This window comes from Streptopelia decaocto (genome assembly GCF_964273445.1).
Source record: "Streptopelia decaocto genome assembly, chromosome: 22".
NCBI lineage: Eukaryota > Metazoa > Chordata > Aves > Columbiformes > Columbidae > Streptopelia > Streptopelia decaocto.
The window spans coordinates 5909086-5930196 of record NC_138677.1 but is presented as its reverse complement, the minus strand read 5'-3'; the positions used below and the strand labels follow the sequence as shown (position 1 = coordinate 5930196).

Genomic DNA, 21111 nt, shown 5'->3' with positions numbered 1-21111 from the left:
TACGTTAATTTGGCAACTTCTCTTCGCAACCACCCGCGGGGGGAATGGCGGGCGCTGCCCTATCGCCCTGCTAGGACTGTTCCCCCCCACCCCGCACTCCCCGGGGGGTGCGTCATTTCCGGCGCGCGGGCATGGCGGGGCGGGCGCGGCGCTGAGCGATGGAGGGGACGCGCCCGCCCGCCTGCACCACGCAGGTCAGCTTCGTGTGCCAGCGCTGCAGCCAGCCGCTCAAGCTCGACACCTCCTTCAAGATCCTCGACCGCCTCACCATCCAGGAGCTCACCGGTACCGGCGGGGCGCGGGGGGGAGCCGGGCGGGGAGCCGGGGGGCCCGGGCCGCGCTGACGCCTGCTCTCCCGCAGCCCCGCTGCTGGCGGCGGCGCCGGCCCGGCCCGGGGACGCGCACGAAGAGGAGAGCGGCCTCACGGAGGTACGGGCAGGCGGAGCCCCGTCGGTAACGGTGCTCCTCTCTCCGGTGACCGCGGCTCCTTCTCCCGCGACCATTTTCCCTCCCGGTGACCGTGTCCCCCCGCTCCCGGTGGCCTTTTTCCCTCCCTCCTGGTTTCTGTTTTTCCCTCCCCTCCTGGTTTCTGTTTTTCCCTCCCCTCCTGGTTTGTGTTTCTCCTCCCCTCCTGGTTTGTGTTTCTCCTCCCCTCCTGGTTTGTGTTTCTCCTCCCCTCCTGGTTTGTGTTTTTCCTCCCCTCCCAGTGCCCGTTTTTCCTCTCTCCCGCTGCCCATGTCCCCCCCACCAGGTGACCATTTTCCCTCCCCTCCCAGTGACCATTTTCCCCCCTCCTGGTGGCCGTGTCCCTCCTCTCCTAGTGGCTCTTGTCCCCCTCCCGGTGACGGTTTTCGTCTCACCCCACAGGAAGCCTTCACAGAGAACCGACAGGATGGCGTCTCCCGGAGGTTCATCCCCCCAGCCAGGTACGGTCACCGGTGCTGCCGCGCTCCCGCCGGGCTGGTCCTGGTCACAGGCGGGTCCCGTACGGCCCCGGGGGTGTCACCGCGCAGCCTGTTCCCTGTGACCCCGAGGGCTCCTCAGCAGCAAACCCCCCGGTGTTATGTCACTGCTCATTAGCTCCAAATTAACGCAAAGCGCTGTCACGATAGAGCCCTCCTGACCCGGCCTCCTGTGCCTGTTCTTCCGCTCCGACTCTGGAACTAGTCTCAGGTTTAAGTTTAGCGCTAGAGCTGGCTCCTCCAGACCCTCATCACTCAACTCTTGACTAAATTCCTTCCAAGGATGATGTCGACGGAAAGCGCCAACAGCTTCACGCTGATCGGGGAGGCGTCGGATGGCGGCACGATGGAAAACCTCAGCCGGAGGCTCAAGGCGAGTGTTCCGTGAGCTGGTAAACTCGGATGCTTTTGAGCAGAGCATCAGTTTTTCTCAATGTTCTGCAAAATTAAATTGTAAAGTACCTGCTGGTATTTTTGTCGCTGAGTAGTTCAGTAAAGCTGGTTTATTTTAAATCAAAACTTAACCTGTGAAAAATACTTCACCGATTGAAGTATGACTGTTGAAAACAGCTGCCTGGTTCTGCTCCAGCTGAGGGTGAGCTCTCCCCGCAGGTGACCGGTGACCTGTTTGACATCATGTCAGGACAGACGGACGTCGATCACCCTCTGTGCGAGGAGTGCACAGACACGCTGCTGGACCAGCTGGACACGCAGCTCAACATCACCGAGAACGAGTGTCAGAACTACCGGTGAGTGAGCCGGGCGCCAGCGGAGACCGCGCCGCGTTAGTTTGAAACCCAGGAAAAACAATCAGAGCCAGGCCTAAGTCTTGCCACAGCCGAGCCTAATTGTCTGAGGTTCAATAAAGCCAAGTGCTGGGTCCTGCATGTGGGTCACAACAACCCTGTGAATGCTGCAGGAGAGCGGCTGGAAGGTGCCTGGTGGAAGAGGAGCTGGGAGTGTTGGTGACAGTTTTGGTTGACCGTGTCACTCTCCTTTAGGAGATGCCTGGAGATCCTGGAACAAATGAACGAGGATGACAAGGAGAAACTGCAGGCAGAACTAAAAGAACTCGCACTGGAGGAAGAGCAGCTGATCCAGGAGCTGGAGGACGTTGAGAAAAACCGCAAGACGGTGGCTGAAGATTTCGAGAGAGTCAGGGCAGAGGCCGAGCGGCTGGAGCAGGAAGAAGCTCAGTGAGTGAACAACAACTGCAGCGTAGGGCAGGGAATTGAGGTAACAGATAAATGAGATTATAACACGGAGAAACCTGTAAATAATGCACAAATGCAAGTGGCTTGTTCTTTGCAAAATTAACAAACAACAACTGGTATATTGTGTGAGCAACCACTGTTCGGTAAGAGCCTGTGCTGAGTTTCTTGTCTTGCTTCTATTAAAAGGTATCAGAAGGAATACTGTGAATTCAAGAGGCAGCAACTGGAGCTGGACGATGAGCTGAAAAGCGTGGACAACCAAATGCGCTACGCCCAGATGCAACTGGATAAATTAAAGAAAACCAACGTGTTCAATGCGACCTTTCACATCTGGTAACGTGGATGCTGGGCAGCCTGTTCCAATGCCCCACAGCCCTTTGGGGAAGAAATTGTTCCCAAAATCCAACCTGAGCCTCCCCTGCCCTTCTCTGAACTCACTCCCGCCCCACTGCGCTTATTCATAATTCCTCTTCTCGCAGGCACAGCGGCCAGTTTGGCACAATAAATAACTTCAGGCTTGGCCGCCTCCCCAGCGTTCCCGTGGAGTGGAACGAGATCAACGCCGCCTGGGGACAGACGGTGCTGCTGCTCCACGCGCTCGCCAACAAAATGGGCCTCAAGTTTCAAAGGTACGTGCGATATAACAACACGTTTTACTTCTGACGCAGATAAAGACAGTTTGACTCACCTGCCGGTGAATCCTCTCTCCTTTCAGATACCGCCTGGTGCCGTATGGCAACCACTCGTATTTAGAGTCTCTCACAGACAAATCAAAGGTAAGAGAGATCCTGAACAAATCGAGGACGCTGACCCTGAATGCCACAGAGCTCTGGGAGACGCAGAAAACAAACTGAGCTCTTTATGAGCGTACGGTACAGGAGGAGCGGCTGCCCCGACTTCTCCAATGCAATATCTCACTTTGTATCTATATAAACCCACTCGTTCTGCCACCCAGTAGCATTAAAAACTGATAGGATTGAACTATGCGCTGCAGCTGGCGCGAGGAAGAGAACGTCACCTGGGGTGATTGGGAACGCCAGCCCGCACTTACCACAAACCATTCCTAAGCATCCTACGACAAATGTAAGCCTTACAAGAGACTACGGAGCTGCGCTGAGCGGATCTAAAATGGAAACAAATCTCTTCCAGGAGCTGCCCTTGTACTGTTCCGGAGGCCTGAGGTTTTTCTGGGACAATAAGTTCGACCACGCGATGGTGGCTTTCCTGGACTGCGTGCAGCAGTTTAAAGAGGAGGTGGAAAAAGGCGAAACTCGGTTTTGTTTGCCTTACAGGTGAGTGTTGCTGTAGAACGTGTCAGATTAACACCTCGTGCGCTGTCCTGTGCAGCACTAACCGACCTCTGGACCAGCCCTGTCCCTTTGGAATCATCTGGTGTTCTTTAAAATGTGCAGGATTTGCTCTTAATTTAATTAAAATGTAAAGCTAGATCCTCAGGGCAGACCTGAGGCTTGCTGGATTTCCTGTAAAAACAAAGTATTCTTACGTATAATAATATGAACATCAGATTTAAATTTTAGTATTTGATGTTGTCTTGAAATTAAATGCTTGCAGTGATAACGCGCTAATAAAACTGTGTGTGTGCTCCAGGATGGACGTGGAGAAGGGGAAGATTGAAGACACAGGTGGCAGCGGTGGCTCTTACTCTATTAAAACGCAATTTAACTCCGAGGAGCAATGGACAAAAGCACTAAAATTCATGTTAACGAACCTGAAGTGGGGCCTTGCCTGGGTCTCGTCCCAATTCTATAACAAGTAACCATGTCAAGAACTCGTCCTGGCAGCTGTAGAGCGTCTGCATTTTGTTGGAGAAAGTAAAAATCAAGATGTCTTTTAATATTAACCAGTACAAAATGTTTACAATACCAAAAATCCACAAGACACTTTATTTCAAATACCGTTATTACAAGTAGTGTATAGAAAAGCAATATGTAAAGTTATATCATTGAGCTGAACAGAATAATAAAAGAATATCAGCTATTGAATAGATGCTAAACTGGTATTTTTTGGGTTTATAGATGCGTATAAACTGCTGTTGAACCTAAACCACCAGTACTTTGGTTCTGTTCCACCTTAAAACACAGGTTAGAAAAGCAAAACGTGACAAACGCGGGGAATAATGTGGAACAACTCACGGGAGTTCTGCTTGGTCATTAAAGATGGTTTGAAATAAAATCTTTTCTAAGTCACATCAGCACTTCTTTGTGCCCCAAACTTAAGGAGGTTTGACACTGTTTAACATGCTGTTCGCTACAATGATGTTAACTCTCTGTAATGCTTCCTGCAGCCTGTTCTTGCACTGAGCTGCACAGAGTAAATAATAAAAACACTATTCTACACAAAAATTGCTTTCATTTAGCATCCCGAAAGGACGAGCTTTTCTAATTAACACCTAATGTGAAATATCACAGAATGCCTGGTGTTCGAAACCAAAAGTGAACCCAAGTTGTGCAGAATCAGGGAAAAGGGACCATTAGCAGCAGCGTAACAGTTTGCTGCTGCCACACAAGCCTGGCCGTTGAAGATATTCTATTTAAGACGCAAAATTCTCTTCTCTGGAGCTCTTGTCCCGCGGATCCCGTGGCGCTGCCTCGGAGTGGTGCCGCCCAGGATGTGCGTCAGCACCGCGTAAGAAAATTCTAAGATACTTTGTGAAGTTATGCCAGTGATAGAGTTTAAATGCTCCACAACCTTAAAAATAAATGAAGATACTTCTTTACAGCGCTTAATTTACAGATGGGCTTCTAAACCCAAGTCTAATGGGAGTAATCAGAATCGTTTTGGTTGGAAAAGACCTTTAAGATCAGAGACCAACTGTTCCCCATCCTGGCACTAAATAGTTTCCCTGAGAACCTCATCTATGTGTATTTTAAACCCCTGCAGGGATGGTGGCTCCAGCACTGCCCTGGGCAGCCTGTTCCAATGCCCCACAGCCCTTTGGGGAAGAAATTGTTCCCCAGATCCAACCTCAACCCCCCTGGTGCAACTTGAGGCCGTTTCCTCGCTGAACCCCCCAGGCCCCTCTACCTGCTTCCAGTGCCCAGGGTGGAGTACGAACACACTCGTGCTGATGATTCCAACAGCCAAGAGCATGGAATCTTCCTTTACTGTCAAAAACTTGGATCTGCAGAAGTAAAAGCATCTTTCTGGTGTAAAACGATGCTACTTTTACGCTTCAAAACCACCTGTTTCTGGAATCACTGCACGGCCTATGGACATGCTGGCTCATTCAGTCCAAATAACGTACGATTAACTGATAGTGGTAGAGCTGGATTTTTATGGTTAAACACTTTCCTAACTTGCCCGTAAAGCTCATGTAAAGTACGTTGCTTTGAACCGGTGAATAATAAATAACACTAAAAACCCCCCAAATTAGAATATGTTAAAACCTAAAAAAAAAAAAAAAAAAAGGCATAATTGGAATTATGCAGCTATTTCACAGTTTTTTTCAGGGTTTTAATTTCAAATAGTTATTTTAAGCAATAGTGACGTAAACCACTTACACCTGCAGCTTGTTTGGTGTTGGATTTTCGATGGCGACCTTCAAGAGCGTGTCGTAGATGGTGTCTCTCATGAGGTAGGAGAAGTCCAGCAGCTGGATACACATGAAATGCAAAGGTTGTGCAGGCAGCAAACAGCCGTTGTGTCCTGGCACAGAGATCAGATTCGTGCTTCAAGTCATTAAACCGAATTAAAAAGAAGCATTAAGATATTTTAAGAGAGGGATGAAGATTTCTGGTCACAACTGCCCTTTGTTTCTCTGTCTCGGAATAATTTAACTCATTCTGAAATTCAGGTTGTCTCTGGGCAAAGAAAACGGTTGATTCATTGTAGAAAGTGTGGCTTTACACCGCAGTTTGGAGGTTTTAAACTCTTTAATCTTTTACTGAATGAGTCGCGGCTGGCTGCCCACCAACACACATCAGATTCTATTAAGGACAAAGTTCTCATCCAAAAAATAACACCCCGGACAACCAGAAGTTTCATTTGCCTTCACAGGATACAAAAATCTGTAATACATTTTGGTTCTGATCAGTAATAGCTCTCATGCCTTAAAAAAATAATCCTTTTCCATTCTCTTCTATTAATTCTTACCTAAAACCTCCAGGAGCAATTCCACGTAAGCCAAAGGGGTCGACACGTTGATCTGGAAGCGCAGAGTTTTCAAAACCGCAAGCTCCGACTCCAGCAGTTCCTGCTTAGTGTACGAGTATTTTAGGGATTGCAGAAATTTCAAAGCTGTGTCACTGTTTACTGCCTTAAGAGGGAAAAAAAATGACAAATTATCTTCTATGCAATGAGACCTTTACTTTTTTCCCCCAGTACTGGGAACATTTCCTGAGAAATCGTTACTTGATGAGTGATAATCTGCCCTAAATGGAAAAAGTTTAGGTCTCCATTTCAATATACTTTGTGTTTCACTATCATTAGTGTCTTTCAAAGAGGAAATCTAGTTTTTAACAGAGATTAACGTTCTATGTAACTTATCACATTGCTAAAAAACCTTATAAGAGAAGGTTTCGCTGGCTTACATTGTAGTGTAAGGAAAGTTTGCTGGCGAGCTGAACGCACGACACGAGCCGCAGGACAAAGGTGTCGTGGATCTGCTCCTGCAGAGAGCGGCAGCTGCTGCCATGTCCTTGGTCATGACTTTTAACCTTCTCTCCAGAGGAGATTCGTTCTATTTGCTTCATCATAAACCTGCAAAACCCACAGTGGCTCAGAAAACGGTTCTTTTCTGCTATGAAAAGGAAGAAAAGTGATTCTGCGTGTACCTGGAATATACAGATAACTGTTAATTTGCATTAAATGAGTAGAGGCAAAGCTCTAAACACACAAAAATATATTATACATTGCTTGAATGAGTGGTATAGAATGCATATAGTGGAGAGAAACAAGAAATGCACTGAACGTCAGGATATTTATTACCTTTCAAGCAACTCCACCGCTTGGTACCTCACTGATTGGTCCAAGTGCCATTTTTCAGACAAAAGGAATATAAATTCTGAAGAAAAAAAAGTGCAACAGTCATGCACTCCAGTCACCTGGAGCTATTACGCAGCTGTTAACAACACAGGAGATAATTATGCAGCTGTTGACTGTCCCAGGAGTTAATTACACAGCTATTAACCATCTCAGGAGGTAATTATGCAGCTGTTAATCATCCCAGGAATTAATTACACAGCTGTTAATTACCCCAGGAGTCAGCTGTAGCTGATAAAGTCTCACCCACTATCTGTGCCTCTTTGAAGCACCCGGCCTGATCAGACAGCTCGCTCAGGTACTGCTCATTTTCTGTGGCCAAATGGATCAGCGTATCCTCAATGATCTCAGGAGCCACCTCACCAAAAATGGGGCCTGAGTCCCTGCACCGGGCCCCCGCCCGCACCGGGGACCCCATGGGGCAGCTCGGAGGCCTTAAGGACGATAATTAGTCCACTAAGCTCCACAGAGTTTTGTCCCCGCCGCTGGGAAAGGCCCCGGGAGGCCTCAGAGGAACCAGAGCCCGTGGAGGAACCGCAGACCGCGGCCCCTCAGCACTGAGGCCGCTCCCGGGTGCGGCCCCGCCTCAGCGCCTTCCCGGTCACGGGACCGCGCTCCGCCAATCAGAGCGCGCCCCTTCCGCGGCCACGCGCCGGGCTGCAGCCAATCACTCGACGCCCCGCTCTCCTGCGTCGCCCTCTCGGTTGTCCGCCGGATGTGACGTCAGCGCTCGGCGCGGAAGCGGCGGGGCAGGGAAGATGGCGGCGCCGCGGGAGCCGGGCGGGGAGGCGGCGTTCGCGCGGCGCATCGACCCCGCGCGGGAGCCGGGGCTGAGCGCCGGGCAGCGGCTGCTCATGGCGCAGGCGGAGCGCGCGCAGCGCCAGCGGGCCCTGCAGCGCCGCCTCCGCGGCCGCAACGCGCTGCTGGCGCTCGGCATCGGCGCCGTGGCCGCGGGCATCTGTATCCTCGGGGAGCGGGGCCGGGACGGGCCGGGGGGTGGCGGGGCCGCGCCCGCTCTTTTCCTTAACGGCTCCCGCAGACGGCTACACCTTCTACTCGGTGTCGCAGGAGCGGTTCCTGGACGAGCTGGAGCAGGAGGCGGAGGCGGCGCGGGCGCGGGCCCGGGCGCGGGCGGAAGGCGCGGCGAGTTGAGGCCGGAGGGGCCGGAGCCGGGAGCGAGTGGCGGGGCCGGGGCCCAGGGGAGCGGCCCGGGCGCGGGGCGGCCGCCCCCGCGGGGTCGGGGCCGCGCAGGCTCGGTGCGGCGTCCCCTGCGGGCGGGGCCCCCGGAGGAGCCGCGTTTCTGCGGGAGAGCAGCGAGGACTCGCTCCTGGGGCCCGGGTGCCCATCACTTCCCACAATAAACCCCCTGTCCGGAGCCGTCAGCGCCTGTTGGTAACGCAGCCGGGGGCCCAGCGCTGGATCTCCCCCCGCCCCGACTCGCTGTGCGGGGATGGGGCAGCTCTCGGTGGTGCTGTTTGTCACCTTGGTTTGCTCCCATCGCGAGCCGACGGCACTGACAGCGTCCACAAGCCTTGGGGACGCAGTTCAGTGCGAGTGTTGGGTTAATGGTTGGACCTGATGATCTTGAGGGTCTTTTCCAACCAAAACGATTCAAAGTCCCGCTGGACAAACACTCACAGACCCCGTTGGTATTTAATTCATATTTATGAAAACACTTTCCAGACACCAGTTCATAACAAAGTGCCCCTGCTGCCGTTCCTGTCACGTTACGGGGCAGAGGGGAGATTCTTTGGAGTGAGATGAGGGTGGCAGCGAGCGGGGGGGCCCCAGGGCCCCCACATGTTCTCCTGGGCAGGGCTGGCGATGGCAGGAGGGTGGCTGGAGGGTGATTGGGATGCAATGGGGGCTGGTGCTTCTCAGGGCAGGGCCCGGTTCAGCTGGGATTAAAGCCATAAAGGACGGTGGCCGAGGGGTGTGGGGTGGAGGGGGGGCCGGCACTGGGGCTCCCGCTCACCCCGCACCGCAGGCACTTGGTTGAGGTAGTTCAGAGTCACTCCCGGCCAGTTGGCTACTGGGGAGAGAAGCAGCAGTGAGTTGGGGAGCACTGGGAGCACCGCGGGGCCGCCAGCAGCGGGATCGGTGTCCCCTCCTCTCCCTGTCCCCCCACACTTACCATCCGTGCGACATCATCGGCGAACGTCACCCCCTTGCTCGGGCGCTGCTCCTGCGAGCCGGTGCTGCTGCCGCTCAGCGAGTTCCGCCGCATGATGCCTGCGAGACAAACCGGCCCTGAGCGGGGACACGGCGCTGTGACCCCCCTCCCGACCCCGGGGAGGGCATGGGGGACAGTTGGGGTGTCACCTGGGGGCTGCGCCAGCTCCAGGCGCTGGAGGCTGTTGCGGCGGGAGGGGTTGAAGCTGCCCTTGGAGAGGCGGCGCTGGCGGCTGGACAGCATGGCGGCCGGGGACACGATGGCCAGCGGCGGCTGCTTGCCCAGCCGCAGGTACAGCTCCTCGATCTCCTTCTTCTGCGCGCTCTGCAGCACCTGCACCTCGGCCAGGTGCCTGCGGGGGACACGGGGGGGTGACAGGTGAGACAGGGCCCATGGGGAGGGGACATTGTCCTCCCAGCTGAGACACGGGCTTCAGGGTGGGGACATTGTCCTCCCGGCCAAGCCAGGGGCTCTGGAGAGGGGAATGTGGTGCTCTTGGCCAAACCAGGGAGTCCAGGGAGGGAGACATTGTCTTCCCACCCAAACGAGGGTCGCTGGGGAGGGGACATTGTCCTCCCAGCCAAACCACGGTGTCCAGGGAGGTGACATTGTCCTCCCGGACAAGCCAGGGGCTCCGGGGAGGGGAAATCATCCCTGATTTGGGGCAAGTGGGGAGAACTGTCCCCTCTTGGATTCCCTGTGCTGCCCCCCAGCTGCTCCCCCGCTCTTTCCGTGGGGCCGCTCACTTCTGGCGCAGGTTCTGCAGCTCCTCCCAGATCTCCTCATCCTCGCTCTCGCTGTCGTCGCTGCTCGGGTAGGACAAGTTGCGGGAGAGCCAGACCTGGCTCAGCACGGCCTGCGGCGTGGTCTCCGCACCCTCGTCCTCCACGGGGACATCCCGGTCACTCTCCACCAGTGCCACCGTCGCCTCCTCGGCCTCGGGGTCCTGTGCCGCCGTCTCCAGCGCCGAGTCCGAGTCGCTGCTCGAGGTGTCCCCTGTATCCGGGGCCGTGGGCGGGGGGGACGCGCTGGCTGCCGGCCCCACGCCGCGCCGCTCACCGTCACTGCTGCCACCGCTGCTGCCCGGCACCGGGGACGTCACCACCGGGTCTTTGGTTGGTGTCACCCGGAACCGGCCCAGGATCTGGGGCTTGGCCTCTGCCAGGGACAGGAGGGGCAGGGTGGGGTTCGGGGCGTGCGGGCTGGCGAGGACATCGCGGTGACACAACCGCAGCCTCGGCTTGTCCCCACCTCACCTTCGCTGATGGGTGAGAGCTGCGGCTTGGGCTCAGCGGAGGCTGGCGACTCTGAGATGATGAGGGGGTGGCCGGGCTGGGGGGAGCCAGGTGGCACCTGCGGGCACCAAGCACCATCAGCCACCCCCAGGCCCCCCGATGGTTCCCCCATGCCCTGGAACCCACCACTCGCTCAGCCCTCCCAACGTCCCAGGGGCTCCCTGCACCACAGGGCTCCCTGTCCCCACCCAGGGCAGTGACAACCCGGCCCCCCAGCACTGACCCCCACCTTGAGTGGCACCCCCCATACTCACCGCGCCGCTCTCGGGGCTCCCGGGCGCGGACACGCTCAGCGGTGGCAGGGGGCTCCCCACGTCCTCGCTCCCCATGGGGCTCGGCGGGGCTGGTGCCAGGGGAGGGAACGGCACAGGCCCCCCAGCAGTGGGGACGCCAGCACCCACCGACCCCAGGGTCCCACCGTGGGCTGGGGGGGGCTTGGCCATGCTGGCAGGGTCGGGGTAGGCGAAGCGGGGGGGACCCAGGACGAGGCTCTGTGGCCGCGGCAGCAGCGGGGAGTAGAGATGCCCCCCCGAGCTGGCGATGGAGGAGACGGCGGGCAGCAGCGTGTGGGCCACGCTCATCACTGCCAGCGAGAAGACGTTGGCCAGGGACAGGAGGGGAGCGGCGGGGGACCAGGGCGTGCTGGTCACAGCGGGGGGGCTCAGGGGGCTGCTGGGGACAGGGGAGGTGGGGAACGGCAGCGGGGACAGCGGCAGGGCGGGTGGAACAGGCTCCCCCGGGGTGCCTGGGGGGGTCTGCGGGAACCCCGGCGACACCGGCAGCCAGGAGGGAGCCGTCGAGACGAGGGGCCAGGTCTGCAGGGAGCCTGCGGAGAGAGGAGGGTCAGGAGTGTCCCCTGACCTCTGTGAGCCCCCACACCCCCATGGCAGCGAGGGACTGGCCGTGGCGCGGTGGTGACCGCGGGGTGATGGAGGCGCCGGGGCTGGTACCTGCGGGAGGGCCGGGCAGCGGCGGCTGCAGCTCGGGGGCTGCCGGGGGCTCCGTGGGGCTGGCGGGATCGTTCTCCAGTGGGGAGCTGCTCAGCGTTGGCAGGACGGGGGACGGGACCGAGAGGCTGGGACTGGTGCAGCCCAGGTCTGCGGCACAGGGGTGACAGCTGAGGCAGGACGTGTGTCCCCCCGACACCCCCTGGGCTCAGCGGGGACATCACCCACCCTGCCCGGGGCTGGGGAGGACGGGAAGGGCTGCGCAGGGGCACAGACGTACCGCTGAGCGAGGATGAGGAGGAGATGGAGCGCGAGAGCTCCTGCAGCTGCAGGTCCACCTGCTGAGGGGGACGTGGCTGAGCCCAGTGCTGGGGCAGCAACCCCGGACAGGCTGAGCTGAACCCCCCCACCCCGGCCCCGCCGCTGCAGGGACAGGAGCTGGTGGCTCCGCCGGGCAGGGTGACACCAGGACCGGGCACTCACGCGGCTGCCGGGGCCGCGCTCGGCCTCGGGGCTGTCGGGCAGGTCGGTGGCGCCGTGCCCGTCCTTGCGGAGCAGGGTCTCCACGCGGTGGATGATGTCCCGGATGCGCTGGATGAAGCCGTCCCGCTCCGACTTGAGGATGAACTCATTGTGGACCTGGGGGGCGGAGGGGCCGCTCAGCACCCAACACAGCCAGGCAAGACCCCCCCCTCTCACCCCTCACCCCGCGCTCACCATGACAGCTGCGATTTCCTCAGGGTTGTCCCCATCCAGGTCGAACTTGAAGGTCACCATCTTGTTGTTGTAGGTCTGCAGCTGGCACTCCACCACCCGGTCGTTCTTGTCGGAGATCTGTGGGTGACAGAGCTGGCTTAGCACAGGGACACGCACCCACCCGGCGCCCCCCGGCACCCCCAGCACTCACGTTGGTGACGCGCAGCCGGGACCGCGCTCGGCGCCGCAGCAGCTTCCCCGATGCCCGCTTGGGCGGCAGCTTGTTGCTCTGCTCGCTGGCCGACAGCCCCTCGCAGCCGTCGCTCATGCCAGACGCCACGTCCGAGGCGTAGCTGCGGGAAGCATCAGCGCAGCCGTTCCCAGCCCCCGTGCTCCCCGTTTGTCCCCTGCCCGGGTCCCCCCTGTCCTCACCTGTCCACCGGGGAGGAGAAGCCGCTGGCGGGGTGGAGATGCTCCCCGGGCAGCTGCACCGCGATGCTCTGCGGGGAGAGGATGGTGTGAGCCGGTGCTGCGGCCACTGGGAACCCCAACAGCCCCGTGGGTCCCCGCTCACCGTGGGGAAGCAGCGCACGGGGCGGGCAGGCGGGGGGCTGGTGGAGTCCCCCGCAGAGAAGCTGCGATGGGCCGGGTCATCCAGGAAGCCGGAGGAGCTCAGGTAGCCGTCGGTCTCGCAGTCGGCTGCGGAGAAACGCCCGTGTGAGCGCGGCTGGAGCCAGAGCCCCCTCCCCAGCTGTGGGGCTGGGCGCACGGCACGGCTGGTGGGACCCCCGCCCTGTGTCACTCTGCTGTCCCCCCACCCGGCGCCTACGCACAGGTGGCCGAGGAGTAGCTGGTGTGGCGGTAGGCGAAGTGCTGGTGCTGGTCGGCCTCGGGCTCCTCGGGCTCCGGGGGGAAGGTGCTGCTGAAGTCCCCGGAGCTGGGGGTGACCGGGGCGGGGGCACCGGGTGGCAGCGGGGACTTGAGCTCCTCTTGCTCCGGCTCTGCGGGCGATCGCGTGTCCCGGGCGCGCTTCAGTTTCTCCCGCTTGCGCTTGATGGCGACCACGCGGTCCCGCACCGCCTTGGCCACCAGCTTGTAGTCAGCCTCGCAGACAAAGCCCAGGACCACCTGGATGGGAGGGGGCTGGTGACATCGCGGGACAGGGACCCTGTGGCACCCAGGGTTCCTCTGTCCTCGCACCCACCATCTCCTGGGCCACCTCCTCTGCCACGTCCTTGTAGAGCTCGAAGAGGAACTCGATGGCGTTGTTGTCCTTGTACTTGCCGTGCAGCTTCTTCGTGTCATCCATGCGCAGCCAGAGCTTCAGCGCGGACTTGACGCCGTCGTCCTCCTCGGCCAGCTCCACGTGCACCCCCGTGTCCTCCTGGAAGAAGGAGTGCTCCAGCAGGTCCTGGATGGTGTATCTGCAGGGACACAGCTCAGCGTGGGGCTGGGATTGGGGGGGCTCTGGCTCTGCCTCCCAGCGCCCCTCTCCTCTCCCCACCTCTCATTCTTGTCCATGCGGATGCAGCCCTCGATGATCTCCTTCAGCTCCGGGACTTTCACCTTGTAGAAGCTGCTGGGCTTCAGGCCCTGGGGGTGACAAGTGTCGGTGTCTCCTGTGCCTGCCCCGTCACAGCGCCGGGTTCCTGGGGCTCTGGGGCTGAACCCGAGCTCTGCAGGGCCACGGGACTGACTGATGGTCCCCAGGCAGCTGCAGGACCTACGGACAATCCCCAAGCAGCCATGGCCCCCAGCTCCCCCTGATCACAGTGGGGGACACGTGGGGACCTGGGTCCCAGCACAGGGCCCCGTGTGTCCCTGCACAGGAGCCAGGGCCAGGATGCCCCCAGGGCTTTGCTTTTCCACCCCAGCAGGCAGGAGCCAGCAGGAACCAGCCATGGTGCCCCGGGCAGGGGGTGGCTGAGCCGTCCCGCTCCCGTTCCACCCCATTAAGGCGCTGGGGTGAGGGACACAGGGTGAGGGACACAGCGGGTGGCTGAGCCGTCCCGCTCCCGTTCCACCCCATTAAGGCGCTGGGGTGAGGGACACGGGGTGAGGGACACAGGGTCTGGCCAAGCCCAGCACCCTCTCACCACCCAGACTCCGTCTAGTATTGCACAACCTGCACAGAGACACATTTCAGGGAGCAGCGAGACCTACACGGTTCCATCCCTCTGTCCCCCCATCCCCATCCACCACCCCAGCACCGCGGCGCCGTGCCCAGCCCCGGGGGCGCTCACCGAGGTGACCTTGCGGTAGATCTGGGCGGCGTTCTGGCACTCGGAGTAGGGGTACTCGGAGGTGGCCATCTCCAGCATGCACATCCCGAAGGCGTAGACGTCCACCGCCTCGTCGTACTTCTCCTCGTACATCTCTGGTGCCATGAACTCGGGGGTGCCTGGGGGCAGCCAGGGGGTTCAGCACCCCCAGGGCAACAAAACACCCGCTGCCACCCCCAAGCAGCCACCCCGAGCACACAGAACCCCACCTATGACACTCTTGGCGAAGGAGGCTCGCTTGAGCGTGGCCAAGCCCAGGTCCCCGATCTTGACGGAGCCGGTGGGGCCGGTGATGAAGATGTTGTCGCACTTGAGGTCGCGGTGGATGATGGGGGGCGAGCGGGTGTGCAGGAAGTGCAGCCCCTTGAGGATCTGCCGGCTCCAGCGCTGCAGAACCTTCAGCTTCATCTCCTTGAACCGCTTCAGGTACCTGCCCGAGAGATCAATCCCCCTGGCTCCAGGCTCCTTTCAGGCAGTTCAGAGATCAGAAGGTCTCCCCTCAGCTCCTGTTCTCCAGCTGAACCCCCCAGCTCCCTCAGCCGCTCCATCACACTTGTGCTCCAGCCCCTCACCAGCTCCGTTCCCTTCTCTCAACTCGCTCCAGCACCCCAAGGCCTTTCTTGGCGCGACGGGTCCAAAACTGACCCCAGAATTCGAGATGTGGCCTCACCAGCTCTGGTTGCAGACTTGTCCCCTCCCCTGAGCACCCCGACCTGGAGGTCCCCGCTCACGTTTTCAAGGTGCCGGATGTCATGAGCTCTGTGACCAGCACGATGCAGATCTGGCCTTTGACAGACGACTTCCAGGAGTCATAGAAGCGGACGATGTTGGGGTGCTGCAGCCCTTTCAGCATCTCCACCTCCTCACTGAACCGCTGCCGCTCCGTCTTCGACAGCTTCCGTGTCTGCGGGAGGAGTTTGGGAGGTGAGGGGGGCACGAGGGGTCCCCAGCGAGCACAGGGGGATGCCCCGGCTTACAAGAGACCCTCATGTCCTCGTCCCTGCTCCCCACACACAAGGCAGCAGGGGCTGCTGTGGTCCAGAACCGGCTCAGATCTGCTGTCCCGCAGCACAAAGGTTCCAGCACCATATGGGGACCCCCACCCAGCCCAGGGGACACACAGGGGCTCTGCCCTACACTGTGCCCCACACTGTGCCCCACACAGCCCCTGTGCCCCCCAGCACAGCCCCTCTCCCCGCTGGGACACCCTGGGCAGCGCCATGGCCGGGTGCCGGGGCCGCTTCAATGGGGCCTTTGTTGGGGAGCGCGGGGGGGGGCGGCTCCAGCCCAGGTTTTTCCATGTTCCTTCTGCTCGAGTTAATTAAAGTGGAAACCGAAGCCGAGCGCTGACACGGGCACTGCGCAGAGCCGGGGCCAGCGGGGAGGACCAGGACCCCCCATCCTGGAGGGACATGTCCCCATGGCACAGAAAGGGGGGAGCCAGCCAGCCAGACCCTGATGGAGCTGGATCCCACCCCGAGCAGGAGCAGGAGCAGGAGCAGGAGCAGCATCCCCTGCGACAGCTCCACCACAGCCCAGGACCCCAAAGAGCCACTGCAGAGCATGGGGACACCCAGCTGGGACCCCCCAATCCAGCCCACACCCAGGGGACAAGGAACAAAAACTGCCGCAGGCGACCCCCCCGCTCCCACCGCCGTGCTGGGCTCCTTGGCCAACAGCCGCCATCCATCAGCCCCCGGCAGCTTTCGTAATAGTTTTGTTGCATCACAGCCGGCCCCACGGCTGGGCTGGAGCTGCTCCATAATCCCCTCTGCTTTTAACACACGCTCAGGGACCAGCTCGGCGCAGAGGAGAACCTGAGCCCTGCTGCCGCAGATGAATGGGACCTTTCATACCCGGGGAGGAAAACAGCAACCGGAGCCCCTGCGCAGCTCACCGGCTGCCCTGCCCAGACCCCTCGGTCCCCCGCTCCCCACCGAGGAGCCCGGAGGCCTCACTTCGTCCTGCAAACTGGCCCGGGCACGGGGAAGCCAACACGGGCCACGAACAGGGGCAGGGAGGGAGCTATGGGTGGTCACAGCTCTCCCAGCTCGGCAAGAGGGGACCCTGCTTGGAGGGGTTGTCCCAGCATAGTCCGCACCGTGTCACCCCCTGAGAATGCCCAGCATGAGGCCACCTCTCCTGGGGTGCCCGGAGCAAGGACTGGGGAAGCCCAGCTCATCTCCAGCATGTGCTGGGACCACTGGGCTCACTCGGTACCATCCATCGAATCACGGAACCATTTTGGTTGAAAAAACCCCTCAAGATCGAGTTCAACCATTAGCCCACCCTCGCACTAACCCATCCCTGAGAACCTCATGTCCGTCTGTCCAGCCCTCCAGGGCTGGTGACTCCAGCACTGCCCTGGGCAGCCTGTTCCAATGCCCCACAGCCCTTTGGGGAAGAAATTGTTCCCCACATCCAACCTCAACCTCCCCGGTGCAACATGACTGAAGCGGCAGCCGGTTCCACCGAGCACCGGCAGCGGGACCCGACCCGGCCCCAGCGCGGCCTCGGGAGCTGCTCAGGCAGGGCTGCCAGCAGAGCCCCGCGCAGCACGCAGGGACACCGTGTCCTTTCGGAGCGGCACCTCGCGCAGGGCAGAGGAGGACGCTGGGGATGGGCGAGGAGCTGGGTGGCAGCGCTCCAGCCCGTCCCAGCGCCAGGAGCTGGCTGCCGGGGAGCCCTGCACGGCCAACAGCGGAACAGAGGCCAGCGAGGGAGGGAGGGACAGGCTCGGTGGCCAAGGACAGGTCTTGCCCAGCTGTGGAGTGGCCCCGAGCCCCCAGTCCCTTGGCAGAAGTGCCTGCAGCACAGCAGCAGCGGGTTCCCGTGTCCCGCTCCTCGCCACGGGTCTGTCCCCATCGCTTGGCGAGCGGTGACCTCGTGTATGCGCATAGACACACGTTCTCAAGCCCACAGGACCCCCCGTTGAGCAAATCCCCCCATAGCTCCTCAGTTCATAGAATCACACAATCATTTGAGTTGGAAGAGACACTTAAGGTCATCAAGTCCAACCATAACCTAAATCATGCCCCGGACAGGCAGAGCACGATTCCCAACCACAGCGCAGGCAGGATGGTTGTGCATACGATGGACAGGATTTTGGGACGATGCCACGAACAGGATTTGAGGAAGATGCAGGAATTTAGGAAGAAAAGTGCTCCACAGCCCGAGGTTACCTGGGCAAGGGGGCTGGGGAGGCTGCACTCGCCAAGGGGACCCACAGGAAAAGCGCTCACGGGCAGGTATTCACAGCTCCATCCCGCTCCGGGCCTCTGGTTTCCTCCCCGCTTCCTCCGTCCCCACCACCCGCAACACCGATCAACAGAAATAGTCCTGGGTCTAAAGCTGGAAAGCACAAACAGGTCCTGGTGGGGCTGCGGGACGCGGGCGGGAGGTAAAGACAGACGCCGCGTTCAGGACTGGGGGGACAGGGATGGGACGTCCCCAGAGGGGTCCCACAGGAAGGCAGGGGACAGGCAAAAATGGCCTGGGAGGGAAGAGCAGGGGGAGGACGGCACGGAAAGCTGGGATTTGGGATCGGGAGCCATCAGAGCAGCTGGACGAGGCTCTCAGACCAGAACAGGTCAGGGCTGAGGTTAGGGACTCATTTAGAACTGAAGGGCAATAAAAGGAGAACTGTGAAAGACACAGGACAAAGCTATTTTTAAAAAAGGGCAGAACCACAACCATTTTTATTTGCGGTTCTAAATCCCGTATTTGTGTCACAGTGTCTGATTCTTTGCATGATTGCTGAAAAAAAAAAAAAAACAACTTTAAAAAGTCTGCTGCTTGTGCTCTCAGCCTCTCGTGGGATGTGGATTTTGGGACAAGAGACAGTGGATAAAGAGCAATGGGACAGAGCTGAGTGTGGGGTGGGGAAGGGAGATGGGGTGGGGAAGGGAGATGGGGGGTGAAGTATGGGGGGCAGGTGCTGAGGCCCTTGGGGGGGTCTCAGCTCCATCTGGGAGGGTGACAGCGGGTGGCGGGGAGCCAGGTCTACCAAGTCTCAGCACCACGAGATGCTCACGGGACAGGAGCTCGGGCTCTTCGCTCATGTCCCCCACCAGCTCGTGGGGGCCAAGCGAGTGGCTCCCGCAGCTCCAGCCCCCACCAGCCTGACCAGCTCGTGGGGCAGGGGCACAGGACTGCGGGCACGGGAGCGTTTTTGCTTCCTGACCCTCCTTCCTCCTCCTGGGAAGGTATTGTCCCCCAACAGCCACCTCAGAGGACACCAGAGCTGCCCCCCGGCTGCAGGACGGGCACCGGGGGCTGCATCCCACCCCAGCCGACACACAGGAGCTGCTCTGGCAGAACGGGGGTGGGGACAGGGACCCCGCAGCGCGGTCACGGGATGAGCAGGAAGGCAGGGTGAGAGCCGTGTGCCGGCTGCCAGTGCCGGGGAGCTGGGGCACGGCTGTGACGAGGGGCTGAGACCCCAGGGAGGGACGCGCCAGCCGGGCGCGACGTGCTGGGCACGGCTGACTCATCTGGAGACGATCTTGGGCTCGCCAAGGAGAGCCTGTCCCCGCCAGCCACAGGCCGGTGCTTCCCCCACTGCCTGAAGGGACACGGGACTCACACGGAGCCTTCGGACAGGGCCACGGGAGGGAGGGAGCACTGAGCTGGCTCTCGGCAGCCACTGAAGCGATTGTGCAACCCGCTAATGCAGGCGGAGGCCCAAGACTTCACCTTCCTCACTCAGAGGCCACAGTCAGCCCTCCAGAAACCACCCGCTGCGAGCTCAGCACCTTCTTCTTGCACCACTGGGCTGCAGCCGCCCCAAGGACTGAGCCCTGGCGGCTGCCTGCAGATGCACCAAGGTTTTAGGAACAAGACAATGAACTCGCAAGGCACGTTTTTCTGTGTAAACAAGGACTTGGACCTTCCAGCCCCAGCAGCGATCCCAGAGTCAGGAGCCTCTTGGAGACTTTGGACTTTGCCAAAGCCCCTCCCCAGGGGCTCCGAGGAGAACAGGGAGCCCCAGGGCACGGCCCTCCCTGGTGTCTCCACGGCCAAGACCACGGCCAAGTGGGAAAAGGCATTGCAGAGGCAACACCTTCACCACTGCCCTCAGCATCCCGCTGCCAGCATCGCTCTGCCAGGCTGCAGGGCAGCGAGGAGAAGGATGTGCTGCTCAGAGACCAGGAAAACCACAGGTCTGGGTGCTCCCAGCAGAGAGCCCCTTGGCAGCATCGCAGAAACCACACGCAGGTGCCCACAGGCACCGCTTCAGCCAAGGTCAAGCAGGCAGAGCGCCCCAAGGTCGCGCTGCACCCTGCTGCGATGGGAGCTCGCTGCGGACACACGCCCCGGCGCACACCGAGGGCCATCGCACAAAAGCCCGGGGAGCTCCAGCACTGGTGCGGGTGCATGTGCAGAGGCCGGCACCGGAGCGGGCACCGCTGCCCTCGCTGCCCTTCCAAAGGGAAAGCTGCAAGTTGGGGGACACTGAAAACACAGCGGGGTGCTCAGGGCCAGCAGCCGGTCCTGGATCCACCTGTAAAGCCCCAGAGTGAAACTGGCACCAACGGCACGGGCACCCCGGTGTGCTCCACAGCGCAGGCAGCGAGAAGGCAAATGGAAAACAGCACGTGACGGGCAGGAGGGCCAGGAGCAGCGGCATTAAGCAGAGAACCTGGGCCCAGGCCAAGAGCCCCGCGAGGCACCGGTGGGGACGGGCACAGCACCGGGCAGTGAGCGGAGCCCCAGCCCGGCTGCAGAAAGGTGCTGATGTGCCTGGTAGAAACGGGGGATCTCAGGTCCCCACGCTCTCTGGGACACGCTCCAGCCCAGGGGAGATGCCCCGCGGGTCCCACATGGGCAGACGGGGGCTCAGGGGCGGCTGCCCATGCCAGGGAAAATGCATGGAGAAGGGGCCCCTTCTGCAGCCCCCTCCCCCGGGACAAGGGTTCATGGGCACAGGCAGGACACAGGCAGCGTGCAGGCAGGACACAGGCAGCGTGCAGGCAGGACACAGGCAGGGGCAGAGGCGCGGGCAGCCGTACCTGCAGCTCGCACCACGCCACCTCCACCGTGGTCTCCGTGTCCAGCCCCTTGTAGACGGTCTTGAACGAGCCTCGGCCGATCTCGATGTCGAACTTGAGGAACCGGCCGTCGGGGGAGGTGGCGACCGCCCGCGTCTCCACCTCCTCGCTCTCCGTCTCCTCCGGCTCCCGGCGCCCGGTGGCGCCCGGTGGCGGCGGCGGCGGCGTCCCCCCGCGCCCCTCGTCTGGCGCCGGGTAGCCCAGCAGCTCCAGCTCGGCCGAGCTCCGCCGGTTGAAGCGGAAGGAGGAGCGGCGGGAGTCGCGCCCCGAGGGCCGCCAGCTGCGGCTGCGGTGCGGGGCCCGTCCGGGGAGCCCCGGCTCCGGTTCCGGCGCGGAGCCGCCTCCCGCCCGCTCCGCCTCGGGCTGGGACATGGCTCCGGTGAGCTCCGCCGCCAGCATCGCCTCAGCCCGGCCCGGGGCGGCCGCTCCCGCGCAGCTTCGCACCTGGTGCCGCCGCAGACCCCGCAGCGCCGAGTCCCGGCCCCGGGGCA

At 60.5% G+C, this 21111-nt stretch overlaps 4 protein-coding genes across 7 annotated transcripts; 2 read left to right on the top strand and 2 right to left on the bottom strand.

Moving 5' to 3' along the window:
• Positions 1-120: 120 nt before the first annotated feature.
• Positions 121-4179, top strand: BECN1 (beclin 1). Its single transcript, XM_082071068.1, has 11 exons — positions 121-285; positions 362-429; positions 868-926; positions 1245-1335; positions 1575-1711; positions 1964-2158; positions 2363-2509; positions 2656-2805; positions 2892-2952; positions 3326-3468; positions 3785-4179. Exons 1-11 carry the CDS (start codon positions 159-161, stop codon positions 3951-3953), a joined length of 1347 nt encoding a protein of 448 aa, XP_081927194.1. The 5' UTR covers positions 121-158; the 3' UTR covers positions 3954-4179.
• CNTD1 (cyclin N-terminal domain containing 1) lies at positions 4051-7739 on the bottom strand. 2 transcript variants are annotated; one of them, XM_082071077.1, is made up of 7 exons: positions 7424-7739; positions 7124-7199; positions 6727-6895; positions 6290-6452; positions 5698-5842; positions 5222-5318; positions 4051-4885 (listed from the first exon to the last, which is right to left on the bottom strand). In XM_082071077.1, the coding sequence occupies exons 1-7, from the start codon at positions 7593-7595 to the stop codon at positions 4724-4726; spliced, it is 984 nt and encodes a 327-aa protein (XP_081927203.1). In that variant the 5' UTR covers positions 7596-7739; the 3' UTR covers positions 4051-4723. The 2 variants fall into 2 exon arrangements, with proteins under 2 accessions (XP_081927203.1, XP_081927204.1); XM_082071078.1 differs by having other exon boundaries at positions 6290-6389.
• A 154-nt stretch (positions 7740-7893) lies between these two features.
• Positions 7894-8552, top strand: COA3 (cytochrome c oxidase assembly factor 3). The gene is made up of 2 exons (XM_082071081.1): positions 7894-8137; positions 8217-8552. Exons 1-2 carry the CDS (start codon positions 7936-7938, stop codon positions 8327-8329), a joined length of 315 nt encoding a protein of 104 aa, XP_081927207.1. The 5' UTR covers positions 7894-7935; the 3' UTR covers positions 8330-8552.
• Positions 8553-8675: 123 nt separating this feature from the next.
• WNK4 (WNK lysine deficient protein kinase 4) lies at positions 8676-21111 on the bottom strand. Of its 3 annotated transcripts, none has more exons than XM_082071067.1 (20): positions 20582-21111; positions 15302-15474; positions 14780-15000; positions 14532-14689; positions 13793-13881; positions 13493-13712; positions 13122-13416; positions 12863-12987; positions 12721-12788; positions 12500-12641; positions 12310-12426; positions 12076-12231; positions 11873-11933; positions 11596-11742; positions 10900-11471; positions 10607-10703; positions 10097-10508; positions 9500-9702; positions 9312-9409; positions 8676-9209 (listed from the first exon to the last, which is right to left on the bottom strand). In XM_082071067.1, exons 1-20 carry the CDS (start codon positions 21017-21019, stop codon positions 9207-9209), a joined length of 3795 nt encoding a protein of 1264 aa, XP_081927193.1. In that variant the 5' UTR covers positions 21020-21111; the 3' UTR covers positions 8676-9206. The 3 variants fall into 3 exon arrangements, with proteins under 3 accessions (XP_081927193.1, XP_081927191.1, XP_081927192.1); XM_082071065.1 differs by having other exon boundaries at positions 8676-9206; XM_082071066.1 differs by having other exon boundaries at positions 8676-9206; positions 11873-11930.